Source organism: Lissotriton helveticus, chromosome 10, assembly GCF_964261635.1.
Source record: "Lissotriton helveticus chromosome 10, aLisHel1.1, whole genome shotgun sequence".
Taxonomy (NCBI): Eukaryota; Metazoa; Chordata; class Amphibia; order Caudata; family Salamandridae; genus Lissotriton; species Lissotriton helveticus.
The window spans coordinates 373087684-373106888 of NC_136071.1; the positions used below are offsets into that span (position 1 = coordinate 373087684).

The 19205-nt window shown below is 47.0% G+C and overlaps 2 protein-coding genes across 9 annotated transcripts in view; one reads left to right on the forward strand and one right to left on the reverse strand.

Annotated features, from left to right (window-relative positions):
* Positions 1 to 19205, reverse strand: part of LOC144784029 (uncharacterized) — a 517674-nt gene that overhangs the window by 264037 nt on the left and 234432 nt on the right. The gene's annotated exons all lie outside the window — the stretch shown is intronic.
* On the forward strand, positions 166 to 13390 carry LOC144785235 (zinc finger BED domain-containing protein 6-like). The gene is made up of 3 exons (XM_078664253.1): positions 166 to 823; positions 4967 to 5814; positions 13231 to 13390. Exons 1-3 carry the CDS (start codon positions 215 to 217, stop codon positions 13388 to 13390), a joined length of 1617 nt encoding a protein of 538 aa, XP_078520379.1. The 5' UTR covers positions 166 to 214.

Here is a 19205-nt window from a genome sequence, read left to right on the forward strand (position 1 = left end):
GGCTAAAATGCTAGCGGTGGACCTTCTCCCTTTTTCGTTTGTCGAAAATGTGGGTTTTCTTGAACTCGTGGCAACACTGGCCCCTAAATGGAAGGTTCCTAGCCGGTCCTATTTTGCCAGGGTTGCTGTTCCAGCACTACATAAAGAGGTGCTTGAGTTGGTTGGGGCAGCTTTGCAGAAGAGTGCAGTTCACACTATATACCTGACAACAGACATGTGGACCAGTTGCCAAGCCCTTGATTACATGTGCATCACTGCACACTGGGTCTCCTTTTCAGGGGTTGCACAACAGATAAATGCAGGTGGTGACTTGGTCAAGATTTTTAAGGGTGCTCGTAAACATGCAACATTAGCCATGTTTGGCATGGAGAAAAGTCATACTGCAGTCAACATTTTGGATGACTTTAACAAAAAGGTCTCACAATGGCTGCCCCCAAGAAATTGCAAGGTTGGTTATGTTTCTACTGATAATGGCAGCAATGTAGTTAGGGCCATGGAGAACGGTTACTACTTCAGAGTGCCGTGTTTGGCGCACTGTATGAACCTTGTCGTGCAAAAGTTCTTGAAAAAAGAACTTGCAGTCGACCAAATACTGACCATCTGCAGAAGAATATGCACACACTTCAACCATTCTTTTAAGGCCCGGAAGGAGCTGAGGCGCCAGCAAAATGTACGTAGAATGCCAGTGAAAGCACTTATCCAGGAGGTGGCAACACGTTGGAACTCAACCTTCTACATGCTTGAGCGTCTGCATGAGCTGTTTCCAGTAGTCAATGAGTATTTCTACAACCTGGGTGGTGATACGACAGAAATGATGCTAGCGGTGGAGCAATGTTATGAAACAAAACAAAGACCAATGCTGAGAAACCTCACTATAATATGACCATTCAAAAAAATGCTGTTGGAAAATCAATCAAAAAACAGCCTGCTCAACGTATAGCATAACATGAGATTTATTCTCCTTCATCAAATTTTTACTTTTTAGCACGAAATTTTTTTAGTGCATGGGAATACAAAAAAACATTATATATACAATATGTACAAACAATTAGCAAAAATTGCAACAAACATTACATATACACTTGGCCAGTCAGTCATACAACATACATTCACACAATTAGCAAAAAAACAGTGTATCCACGTATTGGTGACAAATGAAAAAATGATTCCTTTTGTAGAAATCTAATTATAAAATCTGTTCTAATTCACAGTTTTGTCAAGGGTTATTTTGTATCAAATAAAGAAAGCTGGTGTCAAAGTAATGATACACCCAATACGGGATGGGGGTGGTCGACGCGTTTCGAAGCCCCGTTTTTTTCGGGGTTCTCCTCAGGACCGGGTGGGTTCTGGAAAAAGATAAAAGCTAACTTAGAATGGTGAACCACAGTTACAAAAAAGAGACCAACTCCAGAAAAGCCAATGCCGCTCCCTACCTTAAGGTGAAAATCACTGGCTCAACCTCCAATTACAATCCTATGTGGGTCGATGTCCAAAGCGGCAGATTAGTATCCCAAAAGCAAGTGTGTCAAGGGGACTGTGGGACAAACACAATAAACACATGCTAAGTTGCCTCATCCATTCTGGTGCACACTCACACGCTAATAATTCATGGAGGCTGCTGTGCTTACCCGCTGTCAGAGCGGCTCATAACTAGCCAGCATCTCCTCATGTTCAGGTAAGCGGTCGCTCTTTAGCTGCGAGGAGAAGGGAGCAGGGTTTTAGACATTCGGATGCGTGTGGAATAAATTGGATGTAGCGCGGGTCTGTGGCTAAAACATACCGTTTAGAAAGCTGCAGGCTCCGTTCTCAGTTCGGGCTTGCTCAGATCGTGGGTCTGCACTGGTTGTTCCTCTGATGACAGCACTTCCTGGTTGACAAGTGAAACCCTATTGCTCATGGGACTTGTAGTGTGCGTCTGGGATTGTCAGATGCAAAACCCGGGCTGGATTTTTGACAAAAACGGCTGAATGAAGTTGGTGCACATTACACAGTCGGTTTATATATCTCGGAAATCTCATTAAGCCCCCTAGTAGCTGTGTTGAATTTCATAATTAGCATTGCTTCACGTTGTGACAGCTTTGCTTCCAAATCGCCACCTCTGGGGTCTTTTTCAATTTTTGACAGAACTGTCCATTTAAGATCGCTTTTTACGTGTTTGTACTTTACCCAGTGGTTCACCAGCGGGGCATTTTCCACATTTCTCTGTATTCGCGATTTATGCTGGATGATCCGATTCCTAACTTCTTGTGTCGTCTTGCCGATGTACACTAGCGGCAAGGGCAGATAATCGCGTAAACGACATTTTTCGTTTTACAATTAGTAAAAACGTCGTGCTTCCAGAAAATATTTTCAAATGTGAATACACAGTCTTCAATGGTCTCGTTGCAACACGTGCATGTCCCACATTTGTGGTGTCCCTTCGGTGGTGGAAAACCAAATATACTTTGTACTGTTGGAGCTTTCAAAGCTGGTAAAGCTGCCCTCACGACATGGTTGGCTACGCTTTTCTCTTTTTTATATGCAAAGAGCGGAGGTGTAAAAAAGTCCTCATGGAGGTTTTTAAGTAGATGCCAGTTGGACATTATAAGTTTCTTATGTTGATTAGCCGCTGGGCAGAACGTAGTTACACACACCATCCTTTTGGGGTCATGTTTGATTTTCTTCTCCAATAGTGTCTCTCGGGGAGTCCACCAGGCTCGTTTGAGAGAGTTTTTTAATAGTTTTTTTGGGTATCCTCTTTGGATAAGGCGATTCTTCAAATGGTCAGCATGTTTAAAATATTCTTCCTTTCCCGAACAATTACGCCGAATCCTTAGGAATTGTCCATAGGGTAGATTTTGTCTAAGACTCCGTGGGTGATTGCTGGTAAAATGTAACGATTTGTTTCTGTCTGAGGGCTTCCGGAACAGGGTGGTATCTAGACCTTCTCCATTTGGGTCCACTTTGACATCCAGGAAGGTGATAGAATCCTTGGATGCTGTCATAGAGAATTTGATGTCGCACGTTCTTGAATTTAACCAACAGACGAATTGATTCAGGTCCTCGTGTCCTCCTGTCCAGATGAGGAACACATCGTCAATATACCGCATGTAGTTGGAAATGCAGTTGCTGAATGGATTGTTGTTGTATATAAATTTATCTTCAAACAGTCCCATGAACATTATGGCCAGCTCTGGAGCAAAGGGGCAACCCATCGCTACCCCTTTTATCTGATAGAAAAACTCCGCGTCGAATGTAAAAAAGTTTTTCTGTAGTGCAAAGCGAGCTAAATCTAGGATAAACTCAGTGGGTACTCTTGCTGGTTTTTCTCTCTTCTCCAAAAATATAGTAAGCGTTTCTAGAGCTTGATCTTGCGGTATTTGGGTGTATAAGGACACCACATCAAGTGTCACAAGGAGCTGTTTGTTCTGGTCAAACTTAATGGTAGATATACGATTAAGAAATGCAGTAGTATCTTGAAGGTGTGCTGGAATAGACTGGATGAAGGGTTTCAAAAAGAAATCGATGTATTTGGCTATCGGTTCAAAGAGTGAGTCACATCCAGAGATTATTGGACGGCCTGGGGGGGTGTTTTCATCTTTGTGCAGTTTGGGGAGCACATAGAAAACTGGTGTTCTCTGGTTTTTGTTTTGTAGGAACCCAAGTTCTTTCGGTCCTACAAATCCCTCATCAAAGCCTTTTTGGATAACTTCGAATAGCTGGTTCTTTATTTCTACTGTTGGATCTTTCCCAATGCGCCTGTAGCAATTCTGGTCATCAAGTTGGCGGTGTACTTCTTGTTTGTATTTTGCGATATCCCAAATTACGACGGCTCCACCTTTGTCCGCCTGTTTCACTACAATGGTGGGATCATTTTTTATAGTCAACAACGCATCTTTCTCGGCTTTCGTTAGGTTGTACTTCACGAATGTCCTTTTCTTCTCAATTGCAGATATCCCTGACAGGACAGTTCTTTCAAATGTTACCACTTCTTTGGGAATTTTGGGTCCCTTAGGGCAAAATGTTGATTTATTCTTTAGGCCCGTTGTTTCTTCGTGAGAGTTCTCAATTGCTTCATGGAAAAATGTTTTTAAACGAACCTTTCGACAAAATTCTAATGTCTCTAGTTTCATTTTTACGTAATCCGTTGGTCTGGAAGGGACGAAATTGAGTCCTTTAGTAAGAACAGATCTTTCAGCTGTTGTTAACATCCTATCTGAGAGGTTATAAATGGGTGAATTGCCTAATTCTTGTAGGATTTCTGTCGTGTCCTCATTTCCCATGGCTGGGTGTAACGTACTCGGCCTCTGGTTTTTTGTTGGCCCCGTCCTAAAAAAGGTTGTTGATTTTGTTGTTGTTGTTGATATTGATCAGAACGATTCCCAGTTCTGTTTTGGGGTTGGCGGTTAGTGTTATCTGAATCACTTCCTGATGATGAAGTGGTATCGGAGAAGGTAAGGAATTTGCAACGCGACCGCCCCTGATTGTCCTGTAAGAACCGTCGCGAGTCAGAATGCGTATAAAAATCCTTGTTCAGATACGGATAGATTGATTCCAAAGAGAAATTTTTCTTGTCTAACTCGAATTTATTGTTTTTTTGGGTGACGGTAAAATCCTTGAATTCCAAAATTTCCTTATCGATTTTTTCCAGTAGAGTTTTTGAATCTGTGATGAGCTGATTCGACTCGATTTCCCTTTGTAACGTTGATATTTCCTCCAATTCCTTGATTGATATCCTATGTGCGGTTTCGATGGTTAGGACCATCAGGTCCCTGCTGCACTTTGTTTCGATTCCGCTGAATCCCTTTTTATATACCGGATCGTCGGTAAATACCACTGGTATATTACGAATGACCAGTCCTGCAGGAATTGTGCCTGACCGAAGGTGTTGGAGAAGGAAGTGACCATGCAGGTCTGTTCGAATTTGTTTTTTCCGTAGACGAGTTAATTTATCCGACTCGTTCTGAGTGTTGGCAGTAAGGCTTAGGTGGAGCAATGGCAGCTAGTTAAAAGCCTGACAGACATGCTTCGTCCTTTTGAGGTCTTCACGCGTGACGTCAGCAGGGAGGACTGTTCTTTGAGCAAAGCTATCCCATTGTTGCTGAAGCTCGAGCACCAAGTCAAGGTGGTGTCTTCAGAATTAAAAGATGCTGGAAAGAATGAAGCATATGAGTTGGCGCAGAGATTATTACATCGCCTAGTTAGCAATAAACGGCTTGTAAATATCAAGAAACAACAGCACTACATTTGTGCTACTATTCTGGATCCACGTTACAAAAAGCCATTGTTTGGCAAAGTAATAATTCCTTTTGAAACATCAAATGTTACAGAGTACAAAGGTTGGCTAGCTCAGTCAGTCATTTGTTTTGAAAGAGAGCGGAAAGAAACTGTAGGAGAACTTGAAGACAGTACTACTAGTGAATCAGCAGGCCATCAGGCGTTCCAAAAAAACACTTCTGCATCTGTGCCTGTGACAGAAGTGAGTGACTTTTCCTCTGAGCCGTTAACCACACCAGCAACCGTATCATCTGCACCAGTCACAGGAAATATGTCTGAAGCGGATTGGCTAAGTGAGCTAGGGTTTCCTTGTCCCAGAAAGGACACAGAAGTGCAAAGTACAGGAATCCGGGAGAACATTGTTTCTATGGTGCAGGCCTATCTGGATGACTCCACAGCGGTCAATATTACTGAGGACCCATTGGCGTATTGGCATGGAAAAAGAAAGATATGGCGAGAGCTCACCAACCTGGCTATCAATTACTTGTCTTGCCCACTCGCAAGCGTGTCTTCAGAACGTGTTTTTAGTTCTGCTGGTGGCATTGTGACTTGCAAAAGGTCCCGCCTCTTGCCCGCAAATGTGGAGCGGCTCACCATGATAAAGATGAACCAGCACTTCATACCACCAGATTACAAAGTACGAGAATGCACGCAGGAAGAAGACGAGGACACCGACCTACCTGAGGAAAGTTCTCCTCAGTTACCAGAAGTACTACAGACTCAATTTGCAGAGTTTGACGACGAGCTCTGCTTCCCTGACAGCGAGTTCTGAAAATGAGTCAATAATTAATTAACTTTAACATTAGTCCTTATTCACTTTTATTCCTGTGTGTCTGTCTTTCTTTTTTTAGCAAGTGCTTGATCACATTCACAACAAAACTGTAATCACCCCATCACAAGCAACAACAAGCCCATCAGCAGAACTGTCTTGATTTTGATGCCGCAGCATTCCTCAGGTTCACAACAGTTAGTTGACAAGAACTCAGTCCTGGTCGTCTATCCTCCTCCTCCAGACTCACCCTATCCATTTCCCGTAATGCTGATGCCTGGAATCTGCACAATGAAGAAACTGACGTTGACGAGTCCCCTAAAGAGGGACTATCTGGAAGTAGTGAGTCCTCATTTAAATACATTTTGCTAAGTGTGACTTTTTTGCGTTTGGGTTTACGGGTCTTGGCTGGGCCATTGCTGGCAAGGTCTATTAAGGGATGAAATTGGTTAGGCATTTACTTTGGAAAACATTTGGCCTATTACACGTGAACGTTTAGGCGTTATTATTGCTCGCTTGCCTGTCTTAGGGGTGCTGTCTGTGGGGCTTCTAGGATTTTGGGGTCTGTGAGCACCGCTGCCATATTTCTAATGTTGATTGCTTTTGTTTTGCAGGAAATCCACGCCGGGAAACTCCAGTTGGGGCCCTGCTGCAGAACGCTTTAGGACACTGTGAATTCCAGGTGGAGCCAGCCCTCAAACACAAATTACAGGTAAGATAAGCGTTTGGATGGGAGGTAGTATAAATGGAGTATTAGGAGAGGCGAGAGAGTGACAGTGGTACTAGTACTAAAGTCCTAGGACTCCTCAATTAACAAACTCTGTGACATGCATTTACTTTGGAAAACATTTGGCCTATTACACGTGAACCAACACGATGACAGTGTTCAGTAAAACGAACTTACTGCAAAACCACCACCCACCAGGCTCAAAAGTAGTAAAAAAAAAAGATATGCTCAGATAAAGTTTGAAAAAGTATATTTTTATATCCCTAACAAAATAATCTCCCGCAAGACCCTCCCTAACCCCAACAAATAAATAGTCATTCAAAAGTCCCCAAAAAACCCAACTCCCAATTCCCACCCCCCAAAAGTCTCTAAAAAAGGGGCAAGGGACACTCTAGGGATGCACAGTGTTGAGTTTGGCCTCCAGGGCATCATGCCTTAGGGCCAGGGCATCGTACTTCTCCTGGAGGGTGGCGTGATCTAAGCGGAGGCCCTCCACCACATTCTGATAGTCTTTCCATTTCTGGACCTCCGCCTCTAGGTCGGACACTCTGCGGAGTGCTCGGCGCAAGCGAGCCTTTACACTGCTGTGAGGTGCAGCCTTTGCTGCTTGGCGGTGGCGTCTGCCAGCACGGCTCCGTTTGGCTGGAGCACTGCGCTTACCGGCAGAACGTGGGGTCACGGAGGAGGATGCAGATGTTGATGCACTGGACTGCGTGTCGTCCCCCTCCAGTTCCACCAGCCGCCGATATTGGGCAACAGTTGCTTCCAGCCTCCGTTGCCGGGCCAGTACAGCCAGCATACTCCTCGTCGGTTTTGAGGTTTTAGTATTACCAACTATATGAAGAAAGAAAGACATAATATGTAACCAATGCTCTTTAAGAATATGATTAACACAAAATAATTCAACAGGAAGTTGTGTCACAGTACAACTAGCAACTAGCCAGCGCAGTACAAAACTATTCAGGCCAGTATCATGGGCGTCCGCAGGGAGGGGCAAGGGGGGGCGCTTGAATCACCATTTCCCTTCCCACAACTCACTTGTATCCTTGGTTTGATGCTCTTTCATATGAAAGAGATCTGGCAGAAGCCCAGGCGATATGTCTGTTTCCCTCTCTCTCTCTCTCTGTCTCCCTCTTTATGTCTCCCCGTGTCTCCCTCTACCTCGCTGTCTCTCTCTCTCTGTTTCCCTCCCTCACCCTCCCTCTGGCTCCCTCCCTCTCTCTCTCTCCTTCTGTCTTCCTCTCTCTCTGTCTCTGCCTCTATCTGTCTGTCGGTCCCAGCCTGCTGTAATTACCATATTGTAATTTGTCACTGGGCCACCACTGGATACACATCATATCCTATCTAAGAGTCAGATAGTACCATGATCCAGCTTACCTGTACTCGCCACCGCCACTGTCTCCTTCCTCACAGTCTGTACTTCATGGTCCGACTCCTCTTGCGCCGCCTCCTCCCCAGAGTGATCCTCGGACTCAGAGTCAATGATCACCACCACATCCGAGCTGGCCCCGCCACCAGATGTTCCACCTACAAAGTAGATTTAAGAATGTTAGATTACACCACTCACTAGTATTTGGTCTATGAATGAATGAAGAAATGTGAAAACAACAGAAAAATTAATTGACTGTCTACTCTAGTCTAAAGTAAAAATGTCCCTCCTTCCAGGGAAGGCTGTTGTCTTGCTGCATTTTTTTGTCATAATTGATGAATGCTTGATTAATTTTAACACATCATTTTTCTCTGAACAGACAGAAACTGGACTTCCAAGGACAAGAGCAACATCAACTTCAAACCAGGTGAAAGCTCGGCTCGACCACAAGAAATGTGTTCCATTACTCATCAACTCAGCACCAAGCACTTTTCCATTTCCAACTAACTTTATTTTAATATATGTGTTTACTTAAACTTTTAATAAAGCTTTTAAACTTGAATAGACTCTGTGGTTTTTGGTCCTCCAGACTAGAGTGACTGAGCGAAAGGTTTTGCAATTTTTGCAAGGAGGAGTCCGTGCCGCTGACACTACCAGGTTTATACAGTGTGCCAAACACGCCACTCTGAAATATTATTCCTCTGGTCTTTGGTGTCCATAGTTCGGTTTGTGGAGAATTGTCCCTGCAACAGTAGTATTATTGATTTTGCTCCTATCTAAACACTATTTCGAAAAAATTAAATTAGGAACGCTTGGACAACAATAGGTCCTCTATATTTAAATGAAAACTTACTGGGGCCAGCACTCGCTGCCCTGGCCTGCATCCTCCTCCTTTGGAGCCACTGCATCCACTTTTTCTGTCCGCTTGCCCCATGGCGGACCTGACGTACAACATGAAAGAATGAACAGAAAACATTGATGATTGCTGCTTGCCGATGACCTTGTCAACCAAATCAAACATTTAGAAAGAACAAGAACCAACTATTTCAGCCAAAATGAGGGCTACAAAGGAAGGACTGCACCTGAGCCTCTACTCTAGGGGCAGATTTACAAGCCCCTTGCAGCTCTTTTGCTCCGTTCTTGCGTCACTTTTGTGACGCAGCGCCACAACAAGAGAGGCGCCATGGTGTGGCGTATATTAACAACGTGACGCATATGGGAGATGCATCCCATTCTAAAGCCCTGCGCCATAAGGGAGCATTCCAGCGCAAGGGAGGGCGTTCCTGCGCAGGAACGCATGCTAAAAGTGGCTATGGGGAATATATAAAATTTCAATCAGTCATTTAGGACAATGATGCGTCACTGAAACCCTGCGCCTGCATGAAGCAGACTTACGGCTTGACGCAGCATTGCTGGAGCTGCGCCATCGTTGCAACGCAACTCCATCAATGAGCCGCCTTTACGGCACCGATGCGTAACGCTTCAGTGACGTTTTGGGACCATGGTGTGCCACATTGTAAATACGGCGCACCATGGGTGGTGCTGGCGTGCCGCACACTTTGCAGGGATGCGCAGGTAATTGCTAATCTGACACTTAGGGGCATACTTATGAGTTCTGAGCTGGACACCTCCAGATGTGCACCAGAACAAATGCGTAACGCAAAACTAACCTTGCGTCACGGCAGATGCGCCGCAATTACAATGCGGCAAACCCTGGCGCAAGGGTAGGCAGATGCGTGATGCATCTTGTGACGAAAGAGAGGCGCATCTCTAGAGTCGCGTCGCAGGCGCGATGCAACTATAGCAATGCTCAGGGCTGCCCAATGAAATGCACAGAAGATTTTGAAATATTAATTTACCTCTCCTATCAATGTAATCAGCAGCATTATTGCTCTTTGTAAAAAAGTTAAAACAAACATTTGCAATATAACACACAGAGCAGGAGAAAAAACAGAGTAGTGAGTGATGAAAAAATTGCTACTACAATTCACCAAGCCCGGGGACCTCCACTCCCAGCACGTCTAGCAGGTCGCGCTCTCAGTCCAGGATATCGGTCCAGCGGTGGGTCACTTGATTGTAGGTGCGCTGGACCCCCGTGATCTTAAAAAGGGCCCGACACACCTGCCCCCGCCGCTTCCGTCGCTCCTGGCTGTTGGTATAACCAGCAGCGATCCTGCCGCCTGCCGCGATGGTCCTGGGGAGACGGCGCTGCACATAAAAAACGAGTGCGCCCACCTCCTCAGGGCTGAAGATCTCCCGGGGCACCACCATTTCCGCCCTCAAGCGGCCACACGGGAGCCGGGCACGGGCTGCGGTGCCCGTCTTGGGCAGCTTGACAGCTGTCTTCACCATGTTCTGGGCAGGTGTTAGCAGTAAGGAGACAAAATGAAAAAGAATAAGAGTAGAGAAGAAGGAAATAAAAGTTTAAAAAAGTAGTTGAAAAGTAAACAAAAGTAGCCTAAAACACAAAAATATAGACCTAGAAAAATAGAGGGATAGAAAAAAAGTTAAATAGATCAAAAAAATATTAAAACAAGCAAAGGATGGCAGAGATATAGAGAGGATAGAAACACCATGCCCAGACATATAGGAATGAATGAAAAACAAGATGGCGGCCCGAACACGAGCGTGTAAGTAAGTTCGCACGCGATTTCTCTCGCGAACTCGTGCGAACTTGCATTCGCAAGGCGCTCATTGCGCGAGATTACACATAGCGGGCGGAAACGGAAATACGTCACGCAAACAAAATGGCGGCGCCCATACTCAACCTTGGGGTAACTCGCACGAGTTGGCGTCTTCCACGGTCTAGTTCGCACGACGCCGCGCCTCGCGAATAGGGCGAAATTACCGAAAAACGAGTTTTGCAAAAGCAAAACCAACGAGCAGGTGCAAAAGTTCGAGCTCATCATTTGTAACCATTTACCTGTAGTGCTTCCTGAAGGGGCCCTCCAGAATCCGGTTGCCTACTTGCAACTATTGTGTGACCCTGCTCTGACAGTCACAGAATAGTTACAAGTATGCCATTGCATCCTGTTATTGCAACAAAAAGGAAAGGGAGCAGACAAGCAGGTGCCAGCCTTCATTAATGTCAGTTGGGGCAGGGCAGGTGTTGTTGTTTGCAGAACTTAGTGCAGGTGTGCTTGGCTTTGCCACAATAATGTACACTCACTAGTCAATCAGAGGGTGCTGTGATGACACCGAGGGTGGCATGGGTGTGCCAGCCAGAGGGTGGCATGGGTGAACCAGAGTGCCAGTGTTGACAGAGGATGGCAGTGCTTTGCTTTGCCCCAATAATGTACACTGGTGAACAAGAGGGTGCTGTGATGACACAGAGGGTGACATGGGTGAGCCAGAGGGTGGCATGGGTGACCAAAGAGAGTGCCAGTGGTGACAGAGGGTGGCAGTGATGAAGAAAGCCTTGCAAACAGGCTGGGCACGTAGAAACAACAAGTTCGCAAAACTGGCGACCCGACAAGTAAGTTCGCAATTTGCGAAATTGTACAAAACCCTCGCGAACTTGCAGAAACCCGTGCGAAGACACACCCCCAAAAAAAATACGCAAATCCGCGAGAATTCGCGGATTTTGCGGATTTTCGCAATCCGCAAATACGCAAATCCGCAAATTCGCGGATTGCGAATCCGCAAAATCCGCCCATGCTTAAAGCTGACAAGATCTATTCACACTTGTGTTGTGTCATAACGGTATAACATGAATGCTCCTGAATTCAGAGTGGGATGAATAATGTATGCAATGAAATCATTGGATAGATTATTCGAGAACTCCTGGTGTCTTCTTATGTGTTAATTTTTAGTAAAGAGACATAGGCTTGGTGCTATGAATTAGTGTTGCTTCATAGTTGTTTCAATCACCCTAACACTTAAATATTTTTTAGAAAAACAGTTATGAAAGCAAGTTTCAGGCTAGAACTTGAGCTGAACAATGAGATAAAATGACAATGCAATGCAAGAATGTATCCTGGCTTCACTTATCTTTATTACCTACATTAGCAACTTGTGCTCTACCCTAGCGAGCACAACTAGTGACATCTCGATGGTATCTGTGTCGGCGTCGCACTGCGCAGATGATGTGGTGCTCAAGGCCGGGATCCCAGGGGCACTGCTTATGTTGGTGGAATGCTTTATGTCCTTTACATCTTTTAGGGGTCAACTGGACTTGATAATCAATTTTGGGAAGTCGCACATCATGCCATGTGGGCCGGGTAAGGAAAACATGTAAAAATGAATGGTGAAGGGGCATTCACTAGGCACTCTGAGTGATTTTAATTTTCTAGGGATTGGTTTTACCAATGCAGGCTTCTGACAACCGGCAAGCCGCTGTTCTCGACTGAATTTATGTAGGTGAGCAGGGCACTATTCAACATGCCACATGCTGCAGGTGGTGGGGGAGACTGTTTCTCTCTTTCTGAACATTTATAATGCTCAGCGCATTTCGGCAGCCCTTTATGGCTTTGGGGTCTGGGGATTCTATTAGTCTATTTGACAGCGCCAGCCATATTACCATGGGCTTAGTTAGAGGCCTTTCTAGGCAAAGGCATGCGGTATTCACTGTGGGGGCCCCCTGGGGGCCCCCAGAGTGAAGGAGAGGTGGGGGGTGCACACAGGGGGTACCTGTGGTCCATCCGTGCATTTGCATTAACAAAGTGGCAGGCACCGCACGGTGCCTGCCGCTTTGTTAATGCAAATGCATTAGTGCATTTTTAGCATTGTGGCGGGCGGTGCTGAGAGCACCACCTACCACAATGCTAAAAATGCAGAATGCGCCCGCCGGAGTGGCGGGCGCATTCTAATATCCCCCACGGGACCCCCGCTCTTATGGCTAACGGTCCCAATACCCTATTGGGAAGGCAGGCGGACTAAGTCTGCCCGCCATCCTAATGACCCCCTTAGAATACCCAAACTGTTCTCAGTTACCTGTTGGAGTGTGAACAAGTGGATGCACTACCATAGAAACCTTCTACTTTGACAGGTTATGACACTGCCTCTCCAATCCCTTTTCGAAGAAATCTCTGAAAGTGCCCACTAAAAAGCAAATGAAAATCAAAGAGTGGATGATGTGTACCTACAAACAATATTTGCCATTGCCTAAAGCCACAGAAAAATTGAATGCTCTAAATCCATCACATTCCCAGATGAAGAAGAAATCATAGCCACCTTCATTGGACTACTGCCCAATATGGATACTCCACCCGCTTCTAAATTAAAAGCATTTATTTCTACAAAAAATGAATTTCCTAGTGTGGGAATATAGCATAACATAGTACACTTATATAACAAAATATTGTTGCAGTATTTTTTTTTGTAAAGAATCAAGAATTGCGGGGGCGTGGCCAAGCAGTCCAACATAGTGGATGCGCTTTAGATGAGCTCCACAAGCCCGCTTTTCATCCTGTGCCATCAGCAAATTTTTTCTCCTCAGTCACTCTCAACCATGCCTGTCTACGCCCGTCTTACCGAGGTGGAGTTTCCTGATCGATTGGCGATGGTGCGACCACCCGGTGAACTCATCTGCCAGTCTGTAGCCTGCCGCTCGGTCCTTACTGCGTTACGTACGGGCCCCTCCACTATGCTGGGACCGGAGTGCCACCGTGACCTGCTGACATGTGAGCAATTCCCAGACAATGTGAGGTGCCTACACCTGAGCTGAGTTGTGGGGCTGTTGGCTGTGTGTGGTGTGAGGACTGAGGCCAGAGACTCCCATCTAAAATTCCCTTCTATTAGCCTGCCTACCACCCGCCAGCTGTGGTGCTTGGGTGGCTGTGATGCCCATTGTCCACTGCCCCCCTGGCTGGGGGCGGCCCCTGGGAAAGACACGCTGCATTGGGCTGGACCGCACCGGAACCAGGCCTCTACTGGGAGCCGCTGCTGAGGGCGGGCCACGTGGCCGATGAGACCCAACCTGATTCCCTGGATGCAAGGTGCCCCCTGTTGCGCTACTCATCCCCTTGAGGTGGTCAACAGACTCACCCGAGGATAGTGTTTGGCCCCCTTGCACTGGACTTGTCCCAGGAGTTTCTAGACGCCTTCCTGCTGCACCGTACCTCTCTCTGGGCCTCCCAATTGTCTCTACTACCGAACTCACCGGAGTCCTTTGGAGACCTATTCCTCTCCTCTTGCTGTTCCTATAGGGCTCCTGATTGCAGGTTGGATGACATCGTGCCCCCCTTAGTGTCATGCTGGGCCGGACACAGGGCTGCTCGCATGACTTGCTCCCCCTCTTTGGAACCTTTTGGATCCTCCTGAGGCCCTGTGGGGAAGAGGTGGTGACGGGGTGGATCCTTGGCCTCCGCCACTCTCAACACACGGCCACTCTTCATGCCGCTCTTGTAAATAAACCTGCCCCCCACCCACCTGACGGTGTGGAGGTGAGTACTTTTGCTGAAATGGACTGCGGCCCATTCCAACCCCACTGCGATTCCTGCGGAGTGCTCCTACATTTAACTACACAGTGCAGCAGAGGTGTGCCTTGGCAGTAGTACCCTTAGGGGGGTGAGGAGTCCCCTGAATGTGGAAGCGGCCAGGCTAGGCCCCAGTGCGGCTTGTGTGTGGGTTGGCTCCTCGCCTGCTTCCCTGCCTACTATATAGTGGAACTTTGTCTTGATTCATTGATCGCTGTGGAGGGTCCTTCCCTTCCTCCACCCCTCTGGTCCCATTACCACCGTGGCTGCTGATTTTGGTGCAACATGCTGCTTGCCAGCCTCAAAGGACTTTACTGGTGCTGTTGAGACCTACCCTCCGCCACTAACCATGACTTGTGACAAACCACAAGGTGCCAAACAGAGCACTCTTGATCGATATGCCGGCGCTGGGCCACACTTGGCAGACCCGAGTCAGAGCTCTGCTGGTCCAAAAAACGTTGCGTTGATGGCGGCCATAACACAATCACGAGACACGCTTGAGGCCAAGATCGGGGTGGTTGGGTCGGATGTGAGAAGGATCCCCCGAGACCTCCGCAAAGCAGTGGATAGGATAACAGAAACCGAAGCTCGAATATCCACTACAAAGGACACGGTTGCATTCCTCTATAAGAAGGTGCCCTCTTTGCAACGTATCACTAAGGGACTCGCACTCCGAGCGGAGGATGCTGAAGGAAGGGCCTGCAAGAACAATCTTTGTGGGTTTTCCTGAGGGCTGTAAAGTTAATAATGTGGAACGACTCCTCACTATGTGGATTATGAGCTGGATTCCCACACGTCTCTATCTTACTTTTTCATCATTGAGCGCGTGCATCGGTCTCTGCAGCAAAAACTTCCACCGGGTGACAGGTCTCGACCTATTATTGCCAGGTTTCTCAATTTTCACAACCGAAATGTGATCCTTGCACAGGCTAGGCTAGCGGGCAAACTCCGGCATAATTCCCACCACATCCTCATCTTTCCTGACTTTACAAGATTGGTACAACAACATCAACAATCGTTTGCAGCTGCTAAAGCCCGACTGCGATATCTCAAGCTCCAAGATGCTCTGCTCTTTCCAGCCCGACTTAAGAGCCATTCACGAATATCCTACATTATTGTTTGCTACTCCTCTACTCCTAAGGAGGTTTTTCGCCTGGACAGATGAAAGGCAGAAAATCAAACCACACTCCCTGCCGTGCTTTGACTCGGAGCCTTCCCCTGGGGAGGCCATGCGGCAACCTGTCAAACCCAAGGTAAAATAAACCGAAGATCATGTTTGCAGCTTCGCTCACACTCTCAGGGTGCTTCCAGTTCCCGGATGGATGGAGATCCACATGATTCATTGCCGCCACATTCTGAAGACTGACGGCTCTGAACAATGTTCTTATGCAGACCTGACTGACTGGTGAACTCTTCTCCATTTTTCATATACTATGTTTCTATTTAGAATGTGTTATACTCGTATTGGAGCCTTACAACTGGGACCTATCTGATCTTTTTGCTGATGTCAATCTTCATGAGCCTACGTGAGGCCATTCCCCCGTTCATCTTTCTCAGTATCTGAGGATATATTGTTTGTTTGGGGACAGTTCTATGGGGAACCGTTGGTGTGGGGCTGTGCCTTGCCCCCGGTGGGGCAGTGGTGTAACGCCCACTATAACAGAAACTTCTGTGGTTTTTAGGTATTTGGTGGGATGGATGGGTGAGGTTTTTTTAAATTATTCAAACTTTTTGTCACTGCCACTAGGTTTCCCGTCATATGTGCTCCTGAGATTACCAATGTCACTCACCTTGTTAGTTTCCTATATTTGTGCCACTACCGTTTATGTCACAGGAATTAGCGGGAGGCGGGAGTAGAGAACTCTGAGTCCTTAGTTGGAATGTCAAGGGTCTACCGAAAAGATTCAACATGGAGCTTTGCTGCACCAGCCAAAGCAACTTAAGGCAGATGTCCTCCTTCTACAGGAGACTCACTTAGCGGACACTAAGACACCCAGTTTGGGGTGCTTTGGTTTTGCCCACACATATCATGCCGGCTTCACTTGAGGCTCCTGGGGGTTTGCAATCCTCATACATCGCGGTGTCACCTTTGTCCATAGCCAAACATGGTCTGACCCACAAGGCAGGTTCCTCGTGATTTACGGGACACTCTATAGGGAACCCATTGTTATAGGTAGGGTATACGCCCACCCCCCCTCTCTCGTGGTCCCTGGTTAAAAAACTGATGATGCTTTAGTCAGTCCTTCCATCAGTATTGACTGGAATAATGCAATGTCCCCATCACTAAATAGGTGGTGTACAGTGGTCTAAGCTACCAAGACTCAAGACTCCAAATTATTGCCCTAGTTCAAGGATTGGGGTGGGTTGATTCATGGAGGACTGTACACCCCAACACATGTGCATAAACCTATTTTTGTAGTGCCCATGCATCCTTCTCTCGCCTAGATTGCATCTTCCTCTCAGCTTTACATAAACATAGGCTAACTGAAGATATAATACTCCACAGATGGCTGCCTTATCATTCACCGGTGTCCCTTTTCCTATCCTTGGACCGTAGGTGTTCCCCAGTCTGATGACGCTTGTCGCCATGGCTGCTGCGGGATGCTAACTATAGGGCGCATATCCATCAATCTTTAACAGACTATCTATTGTTTAACATGAACTCGGTGGAATCTCCAGTCATATTGTGGCAGGCAATGAAGCCCACTCTCAGGAGGTGGATATTGCCTTCTGTGCTGCACAACGCAGAAAGCGATGAGACAAGCCACTAAAAATTGAAGCCCAACTACTCGACTTGGAACGCTCTAGTAGGGATGCGATGGGACAGGTAGCACGCAGGCAACAACTACACGTACAAAAGACATATGCTAGTGATTGTTTAAATGAAGCCCAGCTTTATTGGCTAGCCACTCGGATATACTATTGGGGAGGCAAGTCCAGTGCCCTATTGCATCGCCTGTGTCAGCAGACACTGTGCCATCGGACGCTCCCAAGTATACAGGGTCCCGAAGGGACGTTTCCTACAGGCCCATCCGCCATTGCGGACTGCTTTGCCCTGTATTTTGCTGATTTGTATGCCCCCCATGAAGTACTGCATGCTGACCTTGTACAGACATTTGTTGATGATTTTCCTCCGTGGGCATTGTACGATACAGTGTGAGATGCGCTGGACGCCCCCCTTTTGGTGGATGAACTGTTGTTTGCATCACTAAGTATGTGAGCCGGAAAAGCACCTGGCCCGAACGGCTACCCATGTGAGTTTTATCAGAAAGCCCAACCTGGCAGCACTGGTGGCTTCCCTGGAGAGCGGCGGTCTTTCGCCAGGTTAGCGACATGCAGAGATTGTCATGTTCCTGAAGCGGGTCTCCCGCCGGAACATTATTCGTCTCATCGCTCAATTTCTTTACATAATGTGGAAGCTAAGCTTCTAGATAAGGTGATTGCAAACTGGCTAGCCCCATATATTACAGATCTGATCCATCCTGATTAGGCAGGATTCATGCCGAACCGCGTAACACATCACAATATCAGATGTGCCCACAATGCTATCGCCGCAGCTAGTAAACTCGGTACCCCTGCCTCACTCCTGCTTGCAGACATGATCAAGTCCTTTGATTCTCTCAGTTGGACATATTTGTTTGCCTTGCTCAATCGTCTAAATAGTGGTCCCCGATTGTTGAGTTTTGTCCACCTGCATAACTGCCTCAGTCTGAGTGGCCACCTCGGCATCTGGGAGTTTTTCTGTAGGGCGGGGGACACATCAGGGCTGCCTGCTCTCCCCTTATCTCTTCTCTCTTGATATGGAGCCACTTGCAGCTTGGACAGGTATAGACGCGCAGTTGTGCGGTTTCAAATGGGCGCCGGGCATATCTGACCGTATAGCGCCACACGAGGAGGATGTCTTGTTTTTCCTCACAGACTTTGACCGGTCTTATCCACGCCTCCTCCGCATTATGTGGATCTATGGCGAAACATCTGGCCTCTAAATGAACCGGGGGAAGTCCTTTTGTGGCCGCTGCAGGGCGGAGATCATCTCGGTGACTGGTTGCGGGAAGTGGTAGTGGATCCTGATGGCTTTAAGTATTTAGGAGTATGTCTCTCATCGTCTCAGGCATTGGTGTGGAGCAAGAACATAGCTCCCTTATGGACACAAGTAGGCGACCAGACGCGAGTGTGGTCTCATTTGCCCCTATCTCTCTTTGGTAGGTCTGCTATTTTTAAAATGATCTCCCTGCCTCGTCTCCTCTATCAACTACAGAACCTTCCCTATCAGATAAAACCAACATGGTTTCGCTAATTGAATGCTATTCTGGTGCTTTCTCTGGGGGGTGGTCCATCACGGGTGGCCCTGAGGTCCTGCTTCAAATCTACCTACTCCGGTGGCAAAGCCTCTCACCACGTTCATTCATACTACATGGCCTCTCACTTACTCGTCCTCAATGATTGGTGGTATGACAGCCGAGAGGATCCGGCCTATGCTATGGAGCGCTGGCTGCTGGGAGATAACACTCTCCACGTGGTTCTGTACTCAATGACGCTGCTCCGAGAGCTACCACCCCCTACAGTTACGGTCTTCAGTACTTGGAAGTCGACGCTCCGCCAGATGGGTTGGTGGACGAGACTCACTAGAGAAACTCTACTATGGAGAAACGTCAATTACCACAGCTG

Excerpts from the sequence above, each read along its gene's own strand:
- LOC144785235 (XM_078664253.1), top strand. The coding sequence starts at position 215 with ATGTGGACCAGTTGCCAAGCCCTTGATTACATGTGCATCACTGCACAC. Across the intron at positions 824-4,966 it reads CGACAGAAATGATGCTAGCG|GTGGAGCAATGGCAGCTAGT; the intron begins GTGGAGCAATGT and ends AGTAAGGCTTAG. Across the intron at positions 5,815-13,230 it reads GGCATTGTGACTTGCAAAAG|CCACAGAAAAATTGAATGCT; the intron begins GTCCCGCCTCTT and ends CATTGCCTAAAG.